The 24,161-nt window shown below is 57.5% G+C and overlaps 1 protein-coding gene across 3 annotated transcripts in view; it reads right to left on the bottom strand.

Moving 5' to 3' along the window:
- Positions 1-21,789, bottom strand: part of CHLSN (cholesin) — a 67,363-nt gene extending 45,574 nt beyond the window's left edge. The window contains exons 1-2 of one of the 3 annotated variants that reach the window (XM_020882345.2): positions 21,715-21,789; positions 11,674-11,814 (exon numbers count right to left, since the gene is read on the bottom strand). In XM_020882345.2, the coding sequence (XP_020738004.1) occupies positions 11,674-11,799 (126 nt within the window). In that variant the 5' untranslated portion in view covers positions 11,800-11,814; positions 21,715-21,789. The other 2 variants (XM_020882346.2, XM_020882343.2) reach the window with 2 other exon arrangements.
- Positions 21,790-24,161: the final 2,372 nt, after the last annotated feature.

Here is a 24,161-nt window from a genome sequence, read left to right as displayed (position 1 = left end):
GTGCTGTGTGTGGGCATCTGATGGGTGTGGTGTGCATGCGCGTGCTGTGTGTGGGCACCTGATGGGTGGGGCATGCATGCGCGTGCTGTGTGTGGGCACCTGATGGGTGTGGCGTGCATGCGCGTGCTGTGTGTGGGCATCTGATGGGTGTGGCATGCATGCGCGTGCTGTGTGTGGGCACCTGATGGGTGTGGCGTGCATGCGCGTGCTGTGTGTGGGCACCTGATGGGTGTGGCGTGCATGCGCGTGCTGTGTGTGGGCACCTGATGGGTGTGGCGTGCATGCGCGTGCTGTGTGTGGGCACCTGATGGGTGTGGCGTGCATGCGCGTGCTGTGTGTGGGCACCTGATGGGTGTGGCGTGCATGCGCGTGCTGTGTGTGGGCACCTGATGGGTGGGGCGTGCATGCGCGTGCTGTGTGTGGGCACCTGATGGGTGTGGCGTGCATGTGCGTGCTGTGTGTGGGCACCTGATGGGTGTGGCGTGCATGCGCGTGCTGTGTGTGGGCACCTGATGGGTGTGTGTGCATGCGCGTGCTGTGTGTGGGCACCTGATGGGTGTGGCGTGCATGCGCGTGCTGTGTGTGGGCACCTGATGGGTGGGGCGTGCATGCGCGTGCTGTGTGTGGGCACCTGATGGGTGTGGCGTGCATGCGCGTGCTGTGTGTGGGCACCTGATGGGTGGGGCGTGCATGCGCGTGCTGTGTGTGGGCACCTGATGGGTGTGTGTGCATGCGCGTGCTGTGTGTGGGCACCTGATGGGTGTGGCGTGCATGCGCGTGCTGTGTGTGGGCACCTGATGGGTGGGGCGTGCATGCGCGTGCTGTGTGTGGGCACCTGATGGGTGTGGCGTGCATGCGCGTGCTGTGTGTGGGCACCTGATGGGTGTGGCGTGCATGCGCGTGCTGTGTGTGGGCACCTGATGGGTGTGGCGTGCATGCGCATGCTGTGTGTGGGCACCTGATGGGTGTGGCGTGCATGCGCGTGCTGGGTGTGGGCACCTGATGGGTGTGGCGTGCATGCGCGTGCTGTGTGTGGGCACCTGATGGGTGTGGCAGGTGCACAGGAGTGCCTCTGCTCAGGTCTCTAAGGCCTCTGAACACCGCATCAAGGACAGTGGGGGGCAGGAGGAAGGCAGAGTTGCCGGCCCAGCCCCGCTCCCCACCGAGTGCCCACCAGCCTCTGGGTCAAGGGCATGTGAGCCCCTCAGCCCACCGTGCCCTGTGGCATGCTCTAAAGCCTGCACCCACCAGCAAGCCTGCAGGCAAGGGCTGTGGGGTCAGAAGATGGAGAAGGGTGTCTCAAGGAAGCAGGGGCACCAGCCATCAGAGCAGGACCTGCGCCGGCACCTCGACAGCAGCGCCGAGGCCAGCGTGGCTCCACGCAGCTGGAGAGCCCAGGAAAGGCCCTTCCACCAGGGGGGGCCTGCGTCCGTGGGCCCCACCACAACCTCACCTGCAACACCCAGCTAAGTGGTGTCAGAAAGCCAGCTGCTCTGAGTGGGTCTGGAGTTTGCCATTGTTCAGAGGGTGGGGATCTCATCCGGGAGCAAGGGTTTCACAGGCCAAAGAAACATAGAACAAAAGTGGACCGAACCCTGACTGCAACTCTAAGCCTCGTCAGTGGGTGAAGTCACTCTAAAACTTATCACAAGAAGTCAGCTGCAGGGAGTCCTGGAGAGAGTCCAGTCACTGCAAGGGCGCCGTCCCCGTCTGTGCAGGGACGGGTCCCCAGGCCCTCTGTCGCCGGCGGTGCTGCCACCCAGGGCGCACGTGGGCTCCGCCCCCAGGAGCCTTGGGCTCTCCCAGGGGGCACGACCAGCCCCCACAGCCGCCCAGACACACTCCCTCTGCAGCGGACGCGACAGTCTTCTCTGCTGACTCAGCAGTGTAAGCCACGCAGACAGGAGGCAGGCCACGGCAGCCAGTCTCCACGCAGAGGTTCCACCCCCGCGCCGCCACCCCGCTGAGCCTACTTATCCGCGGAGCCAGCAGGAGGGTCGAGTGCCCACACGGCTGAAGGGGTCAGCGAGGTCGTCCAGGAGGCCGTCACCCCGCCGTTCGTCACCCCGCCACACAACCCGGCAACCGCTGCCTCGGGCAACACCTGCAGAAATCAGCCCCTCAAAAACAGGGAACATCGGGAAGTACAGGCCTTCCAGACCAATTTCCTGGGAAGCCTGAGGGAGGGGAGGGGAGTAATGGAGTGGGATCCACCAGGGTCCTCGCCAACCCGGGTCTGGCTGGGAAATGCCCATGAATGGTTTTCTAAAAGCAGTGGTGGGAAGCGGAAGGAGACTTCCCTGGCCATCCAGTGGTTAGGACTCTGTGCTCCCAATGGGGGCGGGGGTTCAGGTTCGATCCCTGGTTGGGGAACTATCACCCCGCATGCCTCGTGGCCAAAAAAACAGAAGCATAAGCACCACTGTAACAAATCCAATAAAGACCTAAATATAAAGTGGTCCCCAACAAAAAAATCTTTAAAAAAAAAACAGTGGCCGGGGGCTGGGGCGGGGGAGAGAGAACCAGATGAAGATGTCAAAAGGCACAACCTTCCAGCCTGAGAGGCCAGGGGAGCCGGTCCCGAACAGGGCCAGGATGCCACTGCTGGTGGCCTGGAGCTGGCACCGCTGCTGCGAGATCCCCTTCTATTTAAGGCTCTGTATTCTGGGGGCTCTGTGTCACAGCAGTGGGCCTGTACCCTGACACACACCTGTCCGTAAGCCTCAGTCTGTGTCCTGCATGCTGAGCCCTGGGTCCTGGCACCGAGACACGCACCCCAGACCCAGGTACGCCCATCACGCACTTCCGCCCCTGCCTCACACCAGGTGGGGCCTGGCTCCAGCCGCCTTGCACTTCCAGGCCAGGAGGGCTGCCGGGTGGAGGTGTCCGGCTGTGGTGGCCACCGTGCTCAGCCCTGAAGAATGAGCAGGGCACTGCCGGGCCAGCAGAGGCTTGGGGCTCAAAGGCAGAGCCAAACCCGGTGGTCACCGGGGAACCACCCCTCAACCCCACTTGTCTTCTAACATGTGGCTTCTGAACAGAAACTCAGTGGGTTGACACCTGGAGACCGGGGCCTGTGGGCATGCAGGTGCGTCCCCCTACTCAGGTGTGCATCTGAGGGACGAGCTCCTCCAAGCTCCTCCAGGCGCGCTCCCCGGGGGCGGCCCAGCTCAGACTGGCCGGCCTCAGCCAGGAGCCCTCCGCTGACACCAGACGCCGTCTCTGCCCCTCGCAGCGGGAGACGTGAGCCCTGTGCCTGGGAAAACCGTCTTCAAAGCAGCAACTGTTTTCCCAGCTGTGAGCGCTCCATCCTGGGAGTTCTTTTCATTCCACTGTGAAAATACTTTTGAAAGACTGAACAAATATTGGGCCTCATCTGTCCATTCTGGCATTTCAGACCCAAAACTAGAGAACTTTCTCGAGTGCATCGTCTGATAGGCCACTGAGTAACGATCTATAGTTAGGAGTGACCCTTCTAATGAAATAAACGTGGGGTCAGCTCTCGAGAATAGTAAGCTGAGTGGCTCCCTACGAGCGGGGAAGGGGAGGTGGTCTCGGCAGAGACGACAGGACAGGGTGTTCCCCTGTGCCCACGTCCTGCTCTCTGCACACACCAGGCGCAGGCACGGTGACACACCACATCCCAAGCAAGCACCCTCGAGCAAAGCTCCCCTCAAGCTTCAAACCCCCAGTTCACACACGGCTGGGGGGTCACGGTGACGTCCAAGTTCAGGAAGTGACTGCGGCCCCCTCCCGAAGCCCGGGCAAGGCAGACCCCAGGAGATCAGGCCCCGGGGCGAGGGTGGGAGACAGGCCAGGGCCTCCAGGAGCAGGGCACAAGGAAGGGCCCTCCTGAGTCAGGGCAGCCAGGGTGCGTTCCGCCACTCCTCACGGCATAAGCATCTGCACGGGGAAAGGAGCGGGCCAGGCCCAGCGGGCCCACCGCACCTCTGTGCTGCGTTACAACACGTGTTTCTGCTTGATAAAGGCGGGGGGCGGAGGGGGGGTTGCCTTTAAAGGTTACATCAGGGGTGATGTCAGAAAAGACAGGATACACAGCCTGTCAGATACACCTCGGAGGGACCAAGAGGGGAAGCGTGGGGGTGCAAGGGCAGAACTGGGCCCCTGTAAACTTCCCTTGGTGATTTCGATGCTGTTTATTCAGAAGACAGACACAGCAACCCCTCCCGGGACGAGGGGCTCTGCTCTCCACATCCCGAGATGCAGGGGGGGGCAAGGGGGCAGTGGGCCCGCAGGGACAGACAGGGCCAGGCCCCAAGGCGCCTCTGGGCACCAGTGGGTGATCTGGACCAGCTGGGAAGAGGCCCCCAGTCCTTCGAGCCCCTCCGTGTCCCAGGTCTGCGCTGGGGGAGGGGATGGCTCTGGGCCTGGTCCTGGCTGACCGCGGCTGGAGGGGCAGCAGATGGAGGCTGGAGGCCTCCACACAGGCTCAGACTGGGTTCTGCTCACACTGCAGGGAGCAGGGCCGGACCAGCGGACGGACCAAAGTCAGGTGCACATGGTCGGCAGGAAAGGTGGCGGATGCACAGGCTGGGCGGGAGTGGCCACATCCAGGAGGCCCTCCACCATAGGGAAGAGGGTGCAGCAGCGGCAGAGAGGCTGCTCTGGGGAGAGGGGTGGGCCCAGAGACTGCGCTGTTCACCCAAATGCCCCTGTGAAGCCCCTCCAGGCAGCCCCCAGCCAGGTCTGCGGGAAGCTGGGCCCAGTGAACGGCGGTGGGGAGGAGCCGGGTCCCAGGCCGCTGGAGGGGACGGAACAGGCCACGTTTCAATGACGGGGCTGGGGTCGGGGTCCTCCAGGTCTCACAGCAAGTGAGCGGCCGGTGCTCACGGGAGAACCCCCTTCCCATACTGACCCGGGCGCCAAAGGGCCAGCACACGGTGGGGAGGCTGGGCGGCCGGCGTGGGGCTGTCTAAGGCCCAAACCATACAAATAACTCGGCTGGAAAAATATCTGAACTGCTAGGACAATGCACACTCAGCAGAGGTGTTTTCTCAAATCTACACGGAGACTGCGAGCTGTGCAACAGAGCTAGAAAAACACCCAGGCAGCTTGCAGGAAAGAAACCAGCAGCCGCTCAAGGCAGCAAGCAAAGAAACTGAAATTGCAACAATCACGTGGGACCTTTTCTTCTCATCGCACTAGGAAGCCTGGAAGGCGTGGTAACGCCCAGGGCTGGCGTGGCGCCTCACACACGGAAAAGCCAGGGCATCCACGCAGGGCACTGTGCCAGCCCAAGTGCCAACCGCAGCTCTCGTGGGCTGGCAGGATTCCTCTGCCTGGCTTCTTCTGTATGTTTCTATTTCCTTTTCTCTTTTTTATCCATTTGTCCACGTGTAACTCAGGAAAAATAATGCATGCTGCTTCTTTAAAATTACATTTTACTGAGCTTCCTGCTGACCACGAGGAAGCAGAGCTCACACATGCAGTCCCGCTGACGGAGCAGTAATTCGAGCGTTGGACTCCGCACAGGGAGGGCTGGGGGACGAGGCAGAGGGTCCAGAGCAGGGGGCGCTGGGCAGCTTCCAGCTCCACCCGAGCGGCTCAGAGGTGACAAAGGGCCGAGAAGCCCCATTCAGAGACAGGCGCACGGCTCACAGGCAGCCTACCAACAGGCCGCGGGCCCTGGGGCACAGCTCCGAAGACGTCCTGGAAAAGGGCCCGGAGTCACACTGGAGGGGAGGCGAGGGCCGCGCCTAGCAGGGACGCAGCAGGCGGCCACACACCTGCCCGGCAGTCCCCAGAGCCAATAAAGACAGCAGCACACACATCTCCAAGGCTGGAGAAGCAAGAGTCTGCCCGTTCCCGGGGCAAGTCAGGCTGTCCTTACCAGTGTGAGCACCGCGAGACGCCAAACGCCGGAAGACGCAAAGAAGCCAGACGCCCCCCTGCTCCCCAATGATGGGCAACGGGCGTGGAGGGGGCGGCGGCCTCCTGCACATGCGTGAACCATACGACCAGCAGTCACAGCCAGGCGTTTCCCGAGACAGGAGCACACGTTCGTGGACGCTCCCGCCACTGCAGACGGGCTTCCCTGTGGCCCTGGGAGCTGCTGGTCACAGCAGGGCTGGGTCATGACACCTGCGGTCAAACTGCGCAGAAAGACATGCAACGTATGTGCAAAACGAGTGGCGTCTGCATGCTTTGGGTGGCACCGACGCCCCTCCTGGGTGTGACACCATAGCCCGTCACCAACAAGGAGACGGCGCAGGGCACACGTGCCTCCCCCTGGTTTCTGCAACTTCCAACGTGACCTCACGATGACAGTGAGGCACCAGCGCACAGTGGTCAGAGCGGCCACCATCAACAAGTCTAGAGACAGGAGCTGCTGGAGCGGGTGTGCACAAGAGGGAACCCTCCTACATGGCGGGAATGGAACCTGGCGCAGCCCCCACGAACAGCGTGGAGGGTCCTTAAACTAAAATCAGAGTTGTGGTATGATTCAGCAAGTCCGCTCCTGGGCATGTGTCCGGAAGAAACTAATCTGAAAAGATACACGCATCCCGTTCACTGCAGCACTGTTTATAGTAGCCAAGACAAGGAGATGACTGTCACGTCCACCAGAAGGCAAGTGGATAAAGACGACGTGGTACATACAACACACGGAACGCTGCGGGCTCAGTCACTTCAGGCGCGTCTGACTCTGCAACCCCATGGACTGCAGCCCACCAGGCTCCTCCGTCCATGGGATTCTCCAGGCAAGAACACTGGAATGGGCTGCGGCTTCCTTCTCCAGGGGACTTTCCCAACCCAGGGATTGAACCTGCATTGGCATAGCACAGTGGAATACTACTCAGCCATAGAAAGAATGAAATAATGCCATTGGCAGAACACAGATGGACTTAGAGATTATCACACTAAGTGAAGTCCGAGAAAGACAAGTATCATATTGTATCACTCCCATGTGGAATCTAAAACATGACACAAACTTATCTATGAAACAAACAGACTCACAGACAAAAAGAACAGCCCTGCAGGCGCCAAGGGGCAGCGGGAGGCTGGGCCAGGAGCCTAGGGTCCGCAGGCGCTGGCAGAGGTGGGCAGACAAGGAGGCCCAGCTCTGTGTGCGGCACGAGGGGCCCCAGTCACAGTCCTGTGGCAAACCAGACGGGCAGGACGGGGAGGAGGGCACGTGCGTGTGGAACTGAACCATGCGCTGTAAAGCAGAAACTAATGCACTGCCAATCAACCACACTCGGTAAGGTTTAAAAATAAACAAACGCGCAGTCTACTCTGTCAACACCCCAATAAAGCCGCTTAAAAAACCCTACACACACAGTAAGAACAACTGCACCCACAAGACGGGCAAGACTGAAAACACGGCGGACGACGCCAAGTGCTGGCGAGTACACAGCACTCTGAGGCCTCCACACGACCGGCGGGCTGCACAGACGTGAACACACGCTTCCATAGATCCTTCCAGTCCTACAAATCCACCAGGAGAAACAGAAGCACAGGCCCCTGCACACAGCACGCCCAGAACAGCCCCACCCTGGCCACAGCCCAAGTGTCAAGACCTTGCCGTGGAGCGGCTACGCCGTGTGCGGTGAGTCCAGGGGCAAGGGGGGCCCGGGGTAGGGGCCGCCCTCAGGGTCCCTGCCCTCAGGGTCCCAGGCCCGGAATCCTCTTAGCCCCGCAAGCCCATGGTTCGCAGCCCCCAGGGGCTGACCACCGAGCGCCCAGTGCTCACAAAGCAGGAGACAGGAACAGTGGAACAGGGCGCTTCTGCTGAGAAAACAAGCTGGGCTCCCAGCGCGCTGTCCTTACAAACCAGCAACCCCTCACCCGCACTCGCTAACCACCAGATGTCCGCTGCCAGACCAGTGACATTCCTTAAGGCAAATACCACTGGTATGAAGTCACTTTACTGAGCAAATTCTCAAGGCCAAGAAGTTCACAGGCTCGCTTGGCAGTTTTATGAAGCGCGTGTGGGCTTCATGCCCACAGAATTCCTGTCTGATTCTTCCAGGTTAAAAGCAAGGAGCCTCCTTACCCCCAAGCACATGGGAGGTCACAGGAGCCCCACTATCCCGTCAACTGTCAGCGGGGCCCATGAAGACACGGGGGCCCACAGACCGTGCTGCGCACAGGTGGGCCTCCCCACCCCCAAAGGCCACGCGGGCGGAGGGCCAGCAGGTTGACAGGTGCCAGCTCAGCCTGCCTGACACCACCTGCACGGCGCTGCCCAGAGCGGCAGGGTGGGGGCAGCGACACCTCAGTCGGGGACCCCAGAGGGCCTCTCCCCACCCCAGCTGCCCGGGACCCTGGTGAGGACCTTTCCCCGCCCCAGCTGCCCAGGGACCCCGGTGAGGACCTCTTCCCACCCCAGCCGCCCAGGGACTGTGCCCAGGACCCAGCCTCTCCGGCCAGCCCCTCTGTGAGGCCACCAATGTCCCACACCTCGGCCCCCGAGAACCCGAGGCCAAGGCACTTCTGTCAATGGAAACAGGCTTTGCAGACAAAAGGAACTCTTCTCAGCGAGACCAGAGCAGAGGGCTGGGCTGCCGGCCCGCTCAGCGCAGGCGCCTCGGCCCCGGGTGGCAGACCGGCGCTGGCTCCAGGGCGACAGCAGCTCTGGGGCGTCCCCCCCGCCATGTGGGTCACTGTCTGCACTGTTATCTCCCCAGGAAGGGGGAGCCGTGGCCTGTAGACCCCTCACCTCCACGCACGTCGTGCTGGCCAGACCCGTCCTCCTGCCTGTCAAGCCGGAGACCTGTCTGGAAGAGGCTATCCGCCCAGCTCATGGGGAGGGTTAAGAAGCTACGAGATGGGCAGATGGACCAACTCCAGGATCCGTGGTTCGAGCACCACCCTTGGAATAGAAAGACCTGTGAAGCATCTACATCACGAGCCCCTCTGGGAGGACCAGGAAGCAGCCGGGACAGGCCTTCAAAGCAGCAGCTGGCGGGCTGCAAACCCAGCACGGGGATGCGGGGGAATCGTGGCCACGGGCCCTGCTCCCCGCTCCCCCATGATGCCAGCCTGAGGCCCCGTGGGTCAATATGGTGACCTGTGCCGACCAGGACTGAGAAGCAGATGGGCCCAGCTGCAAAGACGTCATGCGCTGTGGACCGACACAGCAGGGTGGCAGGGACAGAGAGGGGACGCGCTGGGGACAGCCCGAGCCAGGCGCCCCCGGCCCTGCCGCGGGGCACCCGCCCCGGGACCCTCGGCCCGTGCTGTGGGAAGCGACCGCACAGGCACCCGTGGGCCCCTGGACGGCTCCCGGCGGGGGTGGGCGGGCCAGTACTTTTCCACAGGCTCCTGCCACCCACCCCGAGAGGACAGAGGGGTCCTTCCTTTAAGAAGGCGGGGCCCGGCAGCTCCCCGGCTTCCCACGAGAACCAGAGGCCCAGCGGGTAAAGAAGCGTTTTGATGAGCAAAACCAGGATGTGGTCTGGAGGAAACAGCATCCGTCTCCTCGGAGGACGACCCTGGAGACCAGCCCCAGCAGGAGACACCCCCTCCCCAGCGCCACCGGGGCCACGAGGAAGCTGCAGAGAGCGGCCCCACAGGGACCCTGCGATTGGCAGCTGGGAGGGAAATGCCAGCTTCTCCCCGCTTTTGTTTTCCAAATTTCTTTCAATCAACAAGCACTTAAATAACAAAAAAAAAAGATCACTTTTTAAAAAGTCGCCTGAATTTAAGAATCATGATTGGTCTTAGGTAGAAAATTTAAACTGTGCCATACTTAGCGGCCTGCCACTAAAGAACCTGCCGCCAATACAGGAAATGTAAGAAATGCGGGTTTGAACCCTGGATGGGAAAGATTCCCTGGAGGAGGGCATGGCAACCCACTCCAGTATTCTTGCCTGGAGAATCCCATGGACAGAGAAGACTGGCGGTCTACAGCCCATGGGGTCCAAAGAGTCAGACACAACTGAAGTGATTTAGCATGCATGTGTATTTATCACAAACCCAGGCTGTTCTGTGGGTCCTGACAGTGACGAGCAGCCAGCAAGCAGAGACCACTAACAGCTGGAAATTTTAACAAAATCACGTGTCACCAGGGTGACAGTATGGTGTTCATTTCTAGAGAAAGCAGGGACGTGTCCTGGAACAGGCCAGAGAAATCCACGTGCCCTGAGGCTCTGCAGGGATTCAGGGCCGGACCCTGAATGGGAGCTGGAACAGCTCTGAAAACCCAGTCTCCATCTGGGGTCTGGACACCAAGGAGCGCTGACAAAACTGGGATCCAGCGGCAGGGAAGGCAAGGATGACAAGAGCGGGCCCTGGGGACACGGGCCTAGCCGCAAGCCCAGGCGGGAGCAGACGCAGGCCAGCGACATGGCCTGCCAGCTGAGCGCAGCCTGTGGTCACCAGGCGCCCTGACCAGGTGGGCACCAGGGAGAAGGTAGGGAAGGGGCACCTGACGGCAGGGTGGCTTTCACCTTGACTCAGGGCAGGACAGCTGAGACGACCCTGACCCAGGGCCCCTCCCTCCACACCTGTACCTGCCCACCCACTGTGGAGGGCGGGCGCGGGTGTGCCTCCCCAGGACACACAGCTGCCCAGAGGACGGTGTCCTGGGGTCCTGACAGTCCTGCATGAGGCCTGCAGGCCAGGAGCTGGCCTCCACGCTGCCCCGCCCCAGCCCCGCACAGGGCATCCCCTCCCCACTGCACACGCGGGGCGGCTGCGTGTGCCCCGACTCCCAGCCCCCCACACGCGTCCCCTCCCCACTGCACACGCAGGGTGGCTGTGTATACCCCGACTCCCAGCCCCCCACACGTGTCCCCTCCCCACTGCACACGCAGGGCGGCTGTGTATACCCCGACTCCTAGCCCCCCACACGCGTCCCCTCCCCACTGCACACGCGGGGCGGCTGCGTGTGCCCCGACTCCCAGCCTTGCACATGGCCCAGGCTTGAAACAAAGACAGAGCTGGAGACACGGCTCCCCAGAGTGAGCGCCCAACAACCATACCCACCAGGTCCGGCTTCCATCGCGTTCTCCTAGAAAGACCGGACTAGGACGCAGTCAAGTGGCTGACTGAGGGCAGATCCTCACAACTAAGTCTGTTCACGGCCCCAAACGACCCGACACGATGCGGGGCGGCGCCGACAGTGCTGCCCTCCCTGTGGTTCCTGGGTGCTCAAGCGGGTGACCGAGGGCAGGAGGCTGCTCAGGCCCGCCCCGCCGGCACCCTCACCTGCCATGCGGGCGAGAGAGGCGTGTCTGTCAACTGTCACTTCCTGTAGAATGCCTCCTCAGGACCTGTGACCTGATGCCCTCTGATCAACGACACGCTGGATCAGAGCCAGCTCGGCATCGACAAAAAGTGACGCTCAGAGCCTGGTGACAGCAGCAGCCGCTTTAGACGGAAACACATTTCTGAGCGGATTCGGAACACGTTTTGATGTAACCTCTGAACACACACAGAACCCAAGGCCAGGCGCCCTCTTCCGTGTGAGGGGCTCAAGGCCCAGCTCCACGCAGCCTCATCACCCGGCACCCCGCAGGGCCACTGAGACCCCATCACACCTGGCGCCCCGCCAGCACCCTGAGGTTTGGAGGCTGAGAAAGGGCAGTCGCGCGGCTCTGACCTAGTTCCCTGCAGCTCTGATCTGCCCCACAGTTGTCTAGAAGGCACGGTGCACGTCCACGTGGACTGCCCACCACCCGACACCAGCCGCATGCCCGCCTTACCCACCTCGGCAGGGGCCGTCCCAGCGCCCGATGGGGCTGCAGGTGCTGGGGGCGTCTGTGCAGCTGACACCTTCAGGTTTTTGCTCTTTTTCTCTGCCACTCTGCCCTCTTTTCTCTTCTGTTTTGCCATCTTGCAACAGACAAACTGTAAAGACACAGGAAATAAAAATTCTCATTAACAGAGAAGGCAGAGTCTTATAAAAGAAATACAGAGATAGTTCAGGAAGTATGAGAAATATACAGTCAATTTGACAAAGTCAAACCACCTCTTTTCATCACCTGTGGACAACTTACAGTGTGGTGGATTCCAGTTTTTCCTGAGGGTTTTATTTAACACAGCTACCATCACAACATGAATACAGACTTTTAAGAGTAAAAGAAGGGACTTCCCTGGTGGTCCAGTGGTTGAGACGCCATGCATCCACGGTAGGGGCACAGGTTCAATCCCTGCTAGGGGAACTAAGAGCCCTCAAGCCATGCAGTGCCGCCCGCACTCCCAAAAGAGGACAAGAAATATCCTTTTTAGTGACAGTATCCAGATTTTCGAAAAATTGTGAACACTGGTCTATTTGCTAACTAATGGCATTGGAGTTACTCTCACTTTCTACTATCAAGGATTAACACACACTTCCCCACCAATGAGGGAAGCTGCTGCCCCACAGGCTGGTGGTGACCGTCGAGCAGTCCCTCGGGCCTCAGTCACCCATGGCTGGAGGTGGCCGGATGACTCAGGGTGGCCTCCATGGGGGTGGAAGCAGCCCCACCAGGCCTCTGTGAAGGACTAACATGGGTTCAAGAAGGTCTAGCTCCATCTCATTGAGCACAGGGCTACCTCGAGCTCCTCATACGGACAGAAGGACGCCCGCGAACTCCAGAACCAGCTTCCTTTGTGGGACCAGATGCTGAGGGAGGCAAGGAAGACCAGGGAGGTGCCGGAGCCTGAGGGAGTGGGGCAGGCGCTGGGAGTGCCTCCCACCTGGGGGTCGCCGGCCGCGGGGACCTCTGAGGGACGGGGTCTGGAAGGCCATCTGCAGGGTCCAGCCCACCCCGGGGGAGACACAGAAAATGACCCGCTCCTCCCACCCCCACCCCACCTGCTGCCCCTGCGGGTGGCGCCCAACAAGGGCTGGAAGCAGGACAGTCTCCGAGTCTCAGCAGCGACGCCGTGCGCATCCTGCAGGGCAGGGTACAAGGCGCTGGGGCGGAGGCCTCGGGCAGCTGGTGCAAACCACACACTCACAGACATACACGCTCCTCCCCATACATTCATCAAGCAGGGATGCGTGTGTACACACACACACACACACACATACACACACACGCTCCTCCCCACACGTTCATCAAGCAGGGATGCGTGTGCACACACACACACACACACACACACACTCACACACTCCTCCTCACACGTTCATCAAGCAGGGATGTGTGTGTACACACACACACACACACACACTCCTCCCCACACGTTCATCAAGCAGGGATGTGTGTGTACACACACACACACACACTCCTCCCCACACGTTCATCAAGCAGGGATGCGTGTGTACACACACACACACACACTCCTCCCCACACGTTCATCAAGCAGGGATGTGTGTGCACACACACACACACACACACGCTCCTCCCCACACGTTCATCAAGCAGGGATGCGTGTACACACACACACACACACACTCCTCCCCACACATTCATCAAGCAGGGATGTGTGTGTACACACACACACACGCTCCTCCCCACACATTCATCAAGCAGGGATGTGTGTGTACACACACACACACACACTCCTCCCCACACGTTCATCAAGCAGGGATGTGTGTGTACACACACACACACACACACTCCTCCCCACACGTTCATCAAGCAGGGATGTGTGTGTACACACACACACACACGCTCCTCCCCACACGTTCATCAAGCAGGGATGCGTGTGTACACACACACACACACGCTCCTCCCCACACGTTCATCAAGCAGGGATGTGTGTGTACACACACACACACACACTCCTCCCCACACGTTCATCAAGCAGGGATGTGTGTGTACACACACACACACACACACACGCTCCTCCCCACACGTTCATCAAGCAGGGATGTGTGTACACACACACACACACACATGCTCCTCCTCACACGCTCATCAAGCAGGGATGCGTGTGTGCACACACACACACACACACACGCTCCTCCTCACACGTTCATCAAGCAGGGGATGAGTAGGTCAGCAGAAACCAGGAGAGGGAATCCTTCCCAATAACTGAAACCCATTAGCAGTGTTACAGATGCAGGTGGGACAGGACGCTAGAATGGTCTACAGTTACACGTATAAAACAACAGAGAAAGCTACACACGGACTTACAGGCAAACGTCTAATGGATACAACCAAACCTTCACCTTTATACCTAGGGTGGGACTGCAAGGGACTCTCCCAGACCCTGCAGCTCAGTTTTATTTTGCTTTTTATCAAGGTTTTACACTTGAAAAAAATTTTTTTAAAATACTAGTCCTTTAAAACTCTATTTACAAGTCCTACTAGTATCAACTTTTATTCTAACAAATTATAAGAACGTATTTTGTATTATTTATCCTAAACTCATCCCGCTGGCTTCATTTATATGTGTATCTGTATATATGCATATAGGTTACTATACAGACATAAGCACGTAACATGTACGTTTTACACCCACATACAGCACATCTCTATAACAGAGGCGCTTTCATTTCGGACATCTATCTGCGCGGGAACGGACACAAACCCAATGCCTTCTTCCTGAGACACCAGAATACACTTTGGACTCCTGCACGGAGGCTCAAACACGTAACTCACTCATTCCACGAGTGTTTATTGAGGGCCGGTGCTGTGCCAGGCGCTGCTGGAGGCCAAACACAGAGCAAAGAGCAAGGGAAGTAAGAGCCTTGACCCGTGAAGCTTCCCTTCGAGTGTGAAGTCCAGGCTCATTTGAGTGAACAGGTCAATGCTTTTACAGAGACAAATGCTGCCAAGAAAGCACAGTGGGTGGGGTGAGCAGGTGCCAGGAAGTGCAGCAGACACGGACGGCGGCAGGGGCTTCTCTGAGGGGCCACATGGACAGAGGGGGCGTGAGCAATGTGCCGAGGCCCCGGCCAGGTGCCGTCCGAGGGGCCATCTGCCTGCCCTGCCCTGCCCTCGGGGCCCCTCCCAAGGCGTCAGTCTCACTGACGACTCAGTGCAACGCAGGTGAACAGACGCCACCACGACGTCAGCAGGGAGGACGTGCCCAGGTCACCAGCAGCCCCCCAGGCAGGCACCCCCCCACAGGTGCTGACCAGGTGCAGGGGCGGCTCCAGACTGGACCACACGGCCCAGAGGACCTGCTCCTGAGCGCTCAGGTTCTGACGGGAGAGACACACAGGTCAGGAAACGAGGATGATCGATGCAAACAAAAACAGGATGAGGGAAAAGGACGGAAAGTGGTGATTATGAAGAGGGTGACTGTAACGGAAAGGACCCAGAACCCACCCTCTAAAAAAAAAATGCCAGAGCACCTTAAGATTCCCCATCTGGAGGGGAAAGTGGAACCACGGTACCAAGCTGCACCCACAGCCAGGCCAGCCAATCACAGGCCACAGGCGAAACGACGCGGGGCCAGAGCAGCAGGCCCTCTGCCCTCCCAGGGCCCACGGCGACCCCAGCGCGCCAGGAGGCCCTCTGCCCTCCCAGGGCCCACGGCGACCCCAGCACACGCGCCAGGAGGCCCTCTGCCCTCCCAGGGCCCACGGCGACCCCAGCACACGCGCCAGGAGGCCCTCTGCCCTCCCAGGGCCCACGGCGACCTCTGCCCTCCCAGGGCCCACGGCGACCCCAGCGCGCCAAGAGGCCCTCTGCCCTCCCAGGGCCCACGGCGACCCCAGCGCGCCAGGAGGGCCTCTGCCCTCCCAGGGCCCACGGCGACCCCAGCGCGCCAGGAGGGCCTCTGCCCTCCCAGGGCCCACGGCGACCCCAGCACACCAGGAGGGTCTCACCACCATGCAGTCAGAAAACTGCCTGCGCAAGAGTCAGCCTTATCTTAAGAAAGTGCCCCAAGCCAGAGGCTGCAGGGTCTAATCAGTGTAGTAAGAAATCTTGAAAGAATGAGACTGTTGACCTAGGGCTTTAAAAAGACAAAGGGCTCTTCGAGCCAATTAACTTGCTGGAGAAGCAAGAGAAGCTTAGCAAATATTTACACACCAGTTACCATGTAAGTTAAGTTAAATCTGTATTCATTCTGCGTTATCATTAAAAAGCTTAATCACTAAGTCTATTTGCTAAAAATGGGGAGAAAAGTCTTTTCCATACTATATAAAGGTTTCTTTTAATAGTCCCAAGAGATGGTGACGCAGACCTTTGAGACAAGGAATATCTGCTGTAGGAAATGACACTTCCTTACGTTTATGGTCAACAAGGGGCCACAGTGATTCAGTGGGAAGAACAGTCTTTTCAGCAAGTGGCACTGGACTTCTGGACAGCCACATGTAGAAAGGAATGGGACCCCTACCTCACGCCATACAGAATCACTACTCACAATGGGTCAGAACCCAAATGTAGAGCTGAAACTGCAAAACTCTCAGAAAACACAGAAGTAAAACGTCACAGGTGGTGCCAGTGGTAAAGAACCCACCTGCCAATGCAGGAGACGTAAGAGACACGGGTTCGATTACTGGGTCAGGAATTATGCCCTCCTGGAGGAGGGCATAATAACCCACTCCAGTATTCTTGCCTGGGGAATTCACGGACAGAGGAACCTGGCAGGCTACAGTACACAGGGTCGAAAAGAATCGGACACGACTGAAGTGACTTAGAACACACACAAGCAAAAGTTCATGACCTTGGATTAGGCAACAGCTTCTTCATCATGACACCAAAAAAACAAGCAGAAGAAAAAAGAGAAACTGAATGTGTCAGAATGCAAGATTCTGTGCTGTAAGTGATGTCAGCCAGAAAGTAAAATGACAACCGACAGAACTGGAGATGTTTGCAATTCATATCTGATAGAAGACTTGTATCCAGAATGAATGAGGAGCTCACAACTCAATAAAAAAGGCTGACAACCCACTTTAAAAATGGACAAAGGATTTGAACAGACAGTTCCCCAAAGAAGACATACAAATGGACAGGAAGCCATGAAGGAGCTCAGTACTGGTCCTCATTAGGGAAACCCAAATGAAACGACACCCTTCCTAAGCACGAGGACAGCTGACATCAGACCGACCGTGGGAAGTGTCGCTGACATGTGGAGACTGGCCCACTCGTCACTGCTGGCGGGCAGAACATGGTGTGGCCACTCTGTGCAACAGTCTGCCGGTTCCTCAGCAAGTCACACAGTCACGTGGCCCTGGATGACATACAGACAGACGTACTCAGCGAAGTGAGCAGATCCACGTGAACTCTGACACGGCTGTCCACAGCAGCAAGTCACAGTATCCGTGACGGCCCACCGACTGACGGGTGAACGACTATTCAGCCAGAAAGGAAGCAGTGGCGCCTGCTATAACACGGACAAACCGTGAAAGGCTCGTGTGAGGGAAGCCTGTCGTGGAAAACCAGACGGCACAGTTGCGTGTATATGAAGTGTTCAGAGTAAGCAAATGACAGAGACAGAGACCCACGTGGGAGCCAGGGGCTGGCGAGGGGGGCAGGGCAGGTGAGCACTGGTACCAGGCTTCCTCAAAGAAGAAACATGTCCCAAAAGTAGGCTGTGGTCATGGTCACACCCCCGTGAATATACTTCAAAAAACCCGCTAATCCCAAGTTATTTGCTGTAAGTGAAAAGACATAAAGCCTCGGGGCTATTTGTAGGGGACTAAATGAAGGGGAAAATCCATCTCCTCCCCCCACCATGCCAGCAAACACTGCTGCAGTGTCAAAGGCACTCCTCGCGTCCCCCAGCCAGGTGGGACCTCCCCGCCCTGACTGTCCACCGACCATCACGGGTGGCCTGGCATCGCGGTGTCACCGCAAAAAGACCCTTTACTGGGGTTCTTTCCTTACAGGCCTTTCTGCAAAAATCCCAGTGACTCAGATTAATTTCTACAAGCAACACCTACTTAAGATCTCCTGTACTTGGTGGTGGGGAGGGTCTGGAGGGGTGGGTGTTAAAGCTAATTGTCCTTGTGGTCACCACTAAAACCAGCGCTGACCCAGAGCTTCCTGTGCACTGGGCCCTGTTCCAGGTGCCTCGTGCCTGCTCAACCCTGTACTTCCTGTGACCGCGGGACAGGACATGAGGACACTGAGGCACACCTCTCAGGGGGAATCAACAGATTGGGCCTAAAATCAGTGAATCAAAAGAAAAAGAAAATCACCCAGTCTGCCTACTATGTAGAACATCCAGGTGAAACAGTGGGGAGACGACACTGCTCGCCTCTGAGGAGCAGCTGCCTGCTGGTTTATGTTAAGGTCCAGGACCACCGAGTTTCTGGGCCACACGCACACATCACTGACTTAATCTGACAGATTAAACATCTTTTACAAAGATTTTTTTAAATTACGTTACTCAGCATTAGCCGGAGGATGATGAAAAGGGAGTAAGTTGGTACACCCATCCTCAAGGTAATATGAATCTTTTGTAACATTTAACCAAATGCTTTGGCCCAGTAATTCCACGTAAAGGAACTGACCCTAATGAAATAATCATGGACAGAGATTTATATAAGGATGATAATGACCTGATATAAAGGATGATACCACCTCTAACACTATAAAGTGGACAACACGGTAAATGTCCAGTGGCAGACTGTGAAACGGATGATGCTAGCAGCCAAGGAGCTCGCCCGCACACCCACCAACACCTGTGATCCACTGCCTCCTCCCTGAGTGGGTGCTCACGACACAACATAGAGTGAAGGACGGGCTATAAACCAGAGTACATATAACACGACCCTCGTCTGTAGGGACAACTGTACAGAGATATGCACAAAAGAGAAAACCAGAAGGAAATACATTAAGACATTAGCATTTTAGGGGACAGAATTAAAAGAATTCTTTTTCCTTTTTATTTTCCAGCAATTTCTACAATAAAAGAAAAAACATTTTGGGGGAATTCCCTGGTGATTCATTGGTTAGCACTGTGCATTTTCGCTGCTGAGGGTCAGGGTTCAATCCCTGGTCAGAAAACTAAAATCCCACAAGACACTCAGTGTAGCCAAAAAGAGGACATTTTAAGACATCAGCTCAAAACTGTTCAGTGAAACAAGCGAATAACCCACCAACAGGAGGAGGACAGTGAGGTGTCGGGTGGGCCATGGTCGCCCGTGAGGACCAGGCAGCGCCAACAGGCTGAGGCTACCCCGCTCTGTGCTGAAAAGAAAACCCACCGGACCTTAAAAAAATAAATCCGCCTCAGGGCAAAAAGATCCTTTTCAAAATCTGAAAGCATCACTCTTAGCCCCTGAGGCCCCCTCTCACCTGGCACATCTAAGTCGCCTCTGATGGGAGCTGGCAGACCCAGGGAAGCCTCCGGAAGGAATCCACAGGAGCCAGCACCCGGAGCCCCAGCTCCTGCACTCGGGACACAGCCATGCTCCCATCCTCCTGACCTGGGCCATGCTGAACCCCGCCTAGATGAACGGCCTCCAGCTTCTGCTCCCTGAACCCATGGCCCCCCTCCTGTGACCTAAAGCCCGTAACCCCGCATCCCCCTTGTGAGCCCACCTTGCATCTTGCCAGCCAGGCCCTCTGGGTGCCCTGGGGCTCAGGGACCCTCTAGCCTTGCCAGGACCTGTGGTCCGCTGCCTCCACACATCCCCACACGTTCTAAGGTCCCTCACCTCTCTCGTGCCCGCTCCTACCTCATTACAATCACGCCTCTCTAGACACGCTCAGCTCCCTGCTCATTACCCCAACTCTAGTTCCTGCTCCTGCCTGGCCAGAGATGCCCCAGGACCAAGCTGATCGGTTTCTCGTCGCATTCGCAACACCCACCCCCAGGGATGCCCAGCAAAGCCTGCTTCCCGACTGCGGCCATGCACCCAGCTGACCAGTTCATCCTCTCGCCTCACAGGCTCTCAGACCTCCAACACACCCTCCCCTCCTCTGCTGATTCCTGATGGATCACTGAGCTTAGACAAGTGCCTCACGGACCCCCTAAGTGGAAAACCTGAGCCTCTATGGGCTCTGACTCCAGGGGCCTCCATGGCACTAAGCAATTCCCTTCCCCCATGGGCTGACCTTCTCTTCTACAGAGTCAACCACGAGGTCCCACGTCTGAAAACTCTGATTCCACACGCTCTCCACCCTGTTTCTGCTGTTTTCTACAAGAAAACCCTCGGGAGCTGCCCACTGGCACCGCTTCTTTCTCCTCCCAGCCACTCCCTCATCAGGCAGCCACCTGACTTGGCCAGAAGGCTCTAACTGAGACCACTAATGACACCCATCGGCTAACAGCCTCTCCCGACCAAACCCTGGCCAGCCTCCTCCTGAGCCCTCCCACATCGGGCCTCAACCTGGGCCTGTAAAGACTTGAAAACAGTTTCTAGCAGGTCAAGGCAGCATCTTTACAGTGACTTTGTTCTATGTTGTGCTTAGTCATGTCCGACTCTTTGCAACCCCACGGACTGTAGCCCACCAGTCTCCTCTGTCCATGGAATTCTTCAGGAAAGAATACTGGAGTGTGCTGCCTTTCCCTTCTCCAGGGGATCTTCCCCACCCAGGGATCGAACACGGGTCTCCTGCATCGCAGGTGGATTCTTACCAGCTGAGCCACCAGTGACTACTTACAGTGACTCTGGCCCCCCTAAAAAGCTCCTGCCTGAGAAAACTGAAGGCTACCAAGAGGGTCCTGCCAGCATCTGAAGACAGGACCTCTGTGTATCGGGGGGAGTGGGAGGGCAGGAGTCTTCTCCCTCAGAAGGAGGCCCAAGTCAGCTCACTGCAATTCTCCAGCTCCATGCCTCTCTTCAGGGTGCCACTCCTGCACCCCCCACCCTCCCTTTAAGACACCCTCTCCCTGCACAAATCCAAGGCTAGCTTGCACGACTTTCCACCTGCTGCAATAGACACCGTCGATTAAAATGGGGCCTCACCGATTACACCAAGTCCAGTGCGGCTTTGCTCATCCCTGACTGGATGCACTGACCTCACAGCAGTATCTGCCACAACCTGCCCCTCTTCCCAAAGGCCCTCTCCTTCCGTTTTCCAACCCCCGCCCCGCCGCCACTCTCTGGCCTTCCTCCTACCTCTTCACCTCCCTGCCCGCGGATGCTCAAGGGCCCCCAGCTCAGGCCTCCCTTCTTCTCCACTGACTCTCACTCCCCCATCTCACCTAGCCCTGAGGCTTTAAATACCAGCCAGGGGCTGATGACGCCCAGGCTCCTCACTGAGCCGCACCACCACGCTGCCAACCCTTGTGTATCACCGATACACACACTGTCTCACAGAAGACGTGTCAAATCCACACTGCCCATCATCCTCCACAAACCTGATCTCCCTGGTAAGGTCTGTCCCCTCAATCAAAGGTCATCTGGTAAAATGCAGATTTCAGCTCAAGCCCAAAACCCTGGTGTCACCCACAACTCCTCTTTCGCAAGCACTCGGCCGTCCCACGGTGAACCCCGCTGGCCCCACTCCCGAAGCACACCCAGAAGTGGACCTGCACCGCCCCTCCTCCCGAATCATTCAAAAGTCTCCCCCGACCGTTCTCCGCCCCTGCCCCTCCAGGCCGTTTCCGACGCCTCCTTCGGCAGGGTGCGTGAAATACCTAGGCCGGGTTAGGCCCACCTCCGCTGGGACCCTCCCTGGGTCTTGTTTCCCCGCCGCGCTGCGCAGTCTTCTGTCCTCACAAGCACCGCCGTCCCACCCGCCTCAGGCGACCTCGCTGGCTCCGAGCCGTTTCTGACTAGAGCCGCGCGGACACGCGGAACTCACCCAGGGGGCTGCGGGGACCGCCGGCGCGGCCGGGGCCCTGGTCCCCGCGCCCTCGGCAGGCCGCCGAAAGGAAGACTGCCAGGCCCCGCGAACCCCCGACGGCCGCTCAGGCCCCGCGCCCATGCAGGGACCCCCTACCCCTCAGCACGCCACACTCGCCTACCTGCGCGTGGCCGTCGACGCTGGGTTCCGGCAGACGCGACGCCCAGGTAACGCGGTCCCGCCCCCCGGGGCGGCACCGCCTATTGGTCGAAGGACGCCTCCGTCTCCTCTCTGGCCAATGGAGAGGAGCGGCCGCGTGGGATGGGGTGGGGCCGATGGCGTCACTGTTGGGCGCCGGGAGCCGCCGGTTGCCTGGCAACCTTCCGCGTTCGGGCTTCGCGGGTGGTGCCCGCAGTTTCCCCCCGCAGGTTCCCCGGCTCAAAGCGGACAGCACAGGTCGGTCCACGAGAATTAGTCTCCAGCAGGATGTAGATTTTAACTGCTGTCACTTAAAGTGGACGCAGGATTGCGAGGTTGTCCCCCACCCTCGCCCGGGGGCCTGGTCTCCTGGGGTCTGCCATGCCCCGGCTTTGGGAGGGGGCCGCAGTCACTTCTTGAACTTGGACGTCACCGTGTGTGAACTGGGAGTTTTGAAGCTTGAGGGGAGCTTTGCTCGAGGGTGCTTGTTTGGGACGTGGTGTGTCACCGTGCCTGTGCCCGCTGTGTCCATAGAGCAGAACGTGGGCGCAGGGGAACATCCCGTCCTGTCGTTTCTGCTGAGACCACCTCCACTTCCCCGCTCACAGCGTTGCGCCTGCTCGCCAAGTTGTCGGTGCAGCGGTGTGTCTGCAGACACCTGTAAACCCAGGTTAGGTCGCCTGGAGAGAGGATAAAGGTGGATGCGGGCCCGACCGCCCGGGCGTCTGAAGTCTGAGGCGGCGCCACGCTGATGAAACCAACCACGAGTTAAATCATTTTTCGGCTCTTAGAAATATTAAACAGTCTCGCCCACCGCTGGTTGGTCAGACTTCTAAGCTGGGGACAGTGAGGTGGGGACAGCTGGACGGGGTTGTGCATTCAAGGGGGCTTCTTGGGGTGGAAGACAGGGCAGCAAGCCAGGACTTTCTAGTTTCACTTTCTACAGACAACTAACTTGTTTCTGATTGTATAAAACACCTTGCTTGCCTCTCATGCACATAAGGAGACTGGGCCACCGGTATAAGCATGTTCAAATTTACCGACTCCAGGAAGAACCATTCCGTTTTCAAGCTGCTCCAGCTGGCTTCTTGATCACTGAAAAATGAAGTTCTCATCCACATACAAGCTTAAATAATATAGAGTATAAAATACAAATATGTTTATTGTGTATTGTAACCCAACAGGACGCTATGGAGCCTTCCTGGAAGGGAAGAGACTCCAGCCACTTACCCACCCCATGTCCTCCACCTGCTTCTTGTCTGTAGAAAAGCCTCAGCCTCCTAGGCCTGTCAGTGAGCAGGACCCTACGGGACATTTCTAGGACAGGACTCCCCCATTCCATGTCCAGTGCCTCCATTTTGTCTGTAGAAAAACTTTAAAAATGAATAGCTTTAATCTGAGAAGTCAGAAAATGCAGAAAGGAAAACATTCAAGCAAGATGAAATAATAATAGCCATTAAACAAAGTCAAAGACCTTTAGTTCCCTTCAAGAGCTATAGGTAATATTCTGAGCCATGTCCTTTTAGCTATTTTGTAGCTGCTGAAAGCCCCGGCAGTTGAGGGAATTGAGCTGTGTGCTGCCCACAAGCACGCAGACCCAGACTGGTTGGGGTACTGAGGATGCTGAGTCCTGATTACATCACCACCAACCAATCAGAAGAATGTCCACAAGCTGATCACCCACCCCACAACCCTCTCCCTCACTGTCTTTACAAACCTTTCCCTGAAAGCCTTCAGGTCTTTTAAGCACCAGCTGCCTGGACTCCTTGCTTGGCGCCTGCAACAAACGCTGCATTTTCCTTCACCACAACCCAGTGTCAGTAGATTGGCTTTACTGCCACCCTAAGCAGTAGAGCTTGGTTTGGAAACTGAAGAGGTGACCCCCTGAAAACCTCCCATTGAAAATAGCTGAAAAACATGGTTTTATATATATATAGATGACATGAAGCCAAAAAATAAGGGGAAGAAGGGAAACCTAGAGAAGTAAGCCTTCTGGTTGGAGCCATTTTTCACTCAGTTCTGGAAGAAACAAAACAGCTGAAAGGCTGAGAATGTGAACAAAGATTTTGTCAGCTTTGCAGGCTTAGGGCTGCCAAGAGGAAGGGTTCTTGTAAGCGTCCCATCTTTGGGTTGAAATCCTGAAAAGCTACACTGTAGGCATGAATATAAAGAGAGACCAGCTCTTACAGGCAATGCATAAAATCCACCTTGAATTCATCTCAATTTCTGAAACTGCATTTAAATGATTCAGGATTTATTGTTGGTGCCGCTTGTGGGCTGAAAGAAGAAAAGATCAAGTTTAGAAGACTATCAAGTCCCACACCTCAGATTGTAATTGCTCATATAGCATGACCGCTAGTCAACAGAAAGTAGCTACATACACAGGAGACAGACAGTGGGATAGAAAAGCAAGAAAAACCACCACCGTCA

This window comes from Odocoileus virginianus, chromosome 33, assembly GCF_023699985.2.
Source record: "Odocoileus virginianus isolate 20LAN1187 ecotype Illinois chromosome 33, Ovbor_1.2, whole genome shotgun sequence".
Classification (NCBI taxonomy): domain Eukaryota; kingdom Metazoa; phylum Chordata; class Mammalia; order Artiodactyla; family Cervidae; genus Odocoileus; species Odocoileus virginianus.
This window is presented reverse-complemented; position numbering and strand designations above follow the sequence as displayed.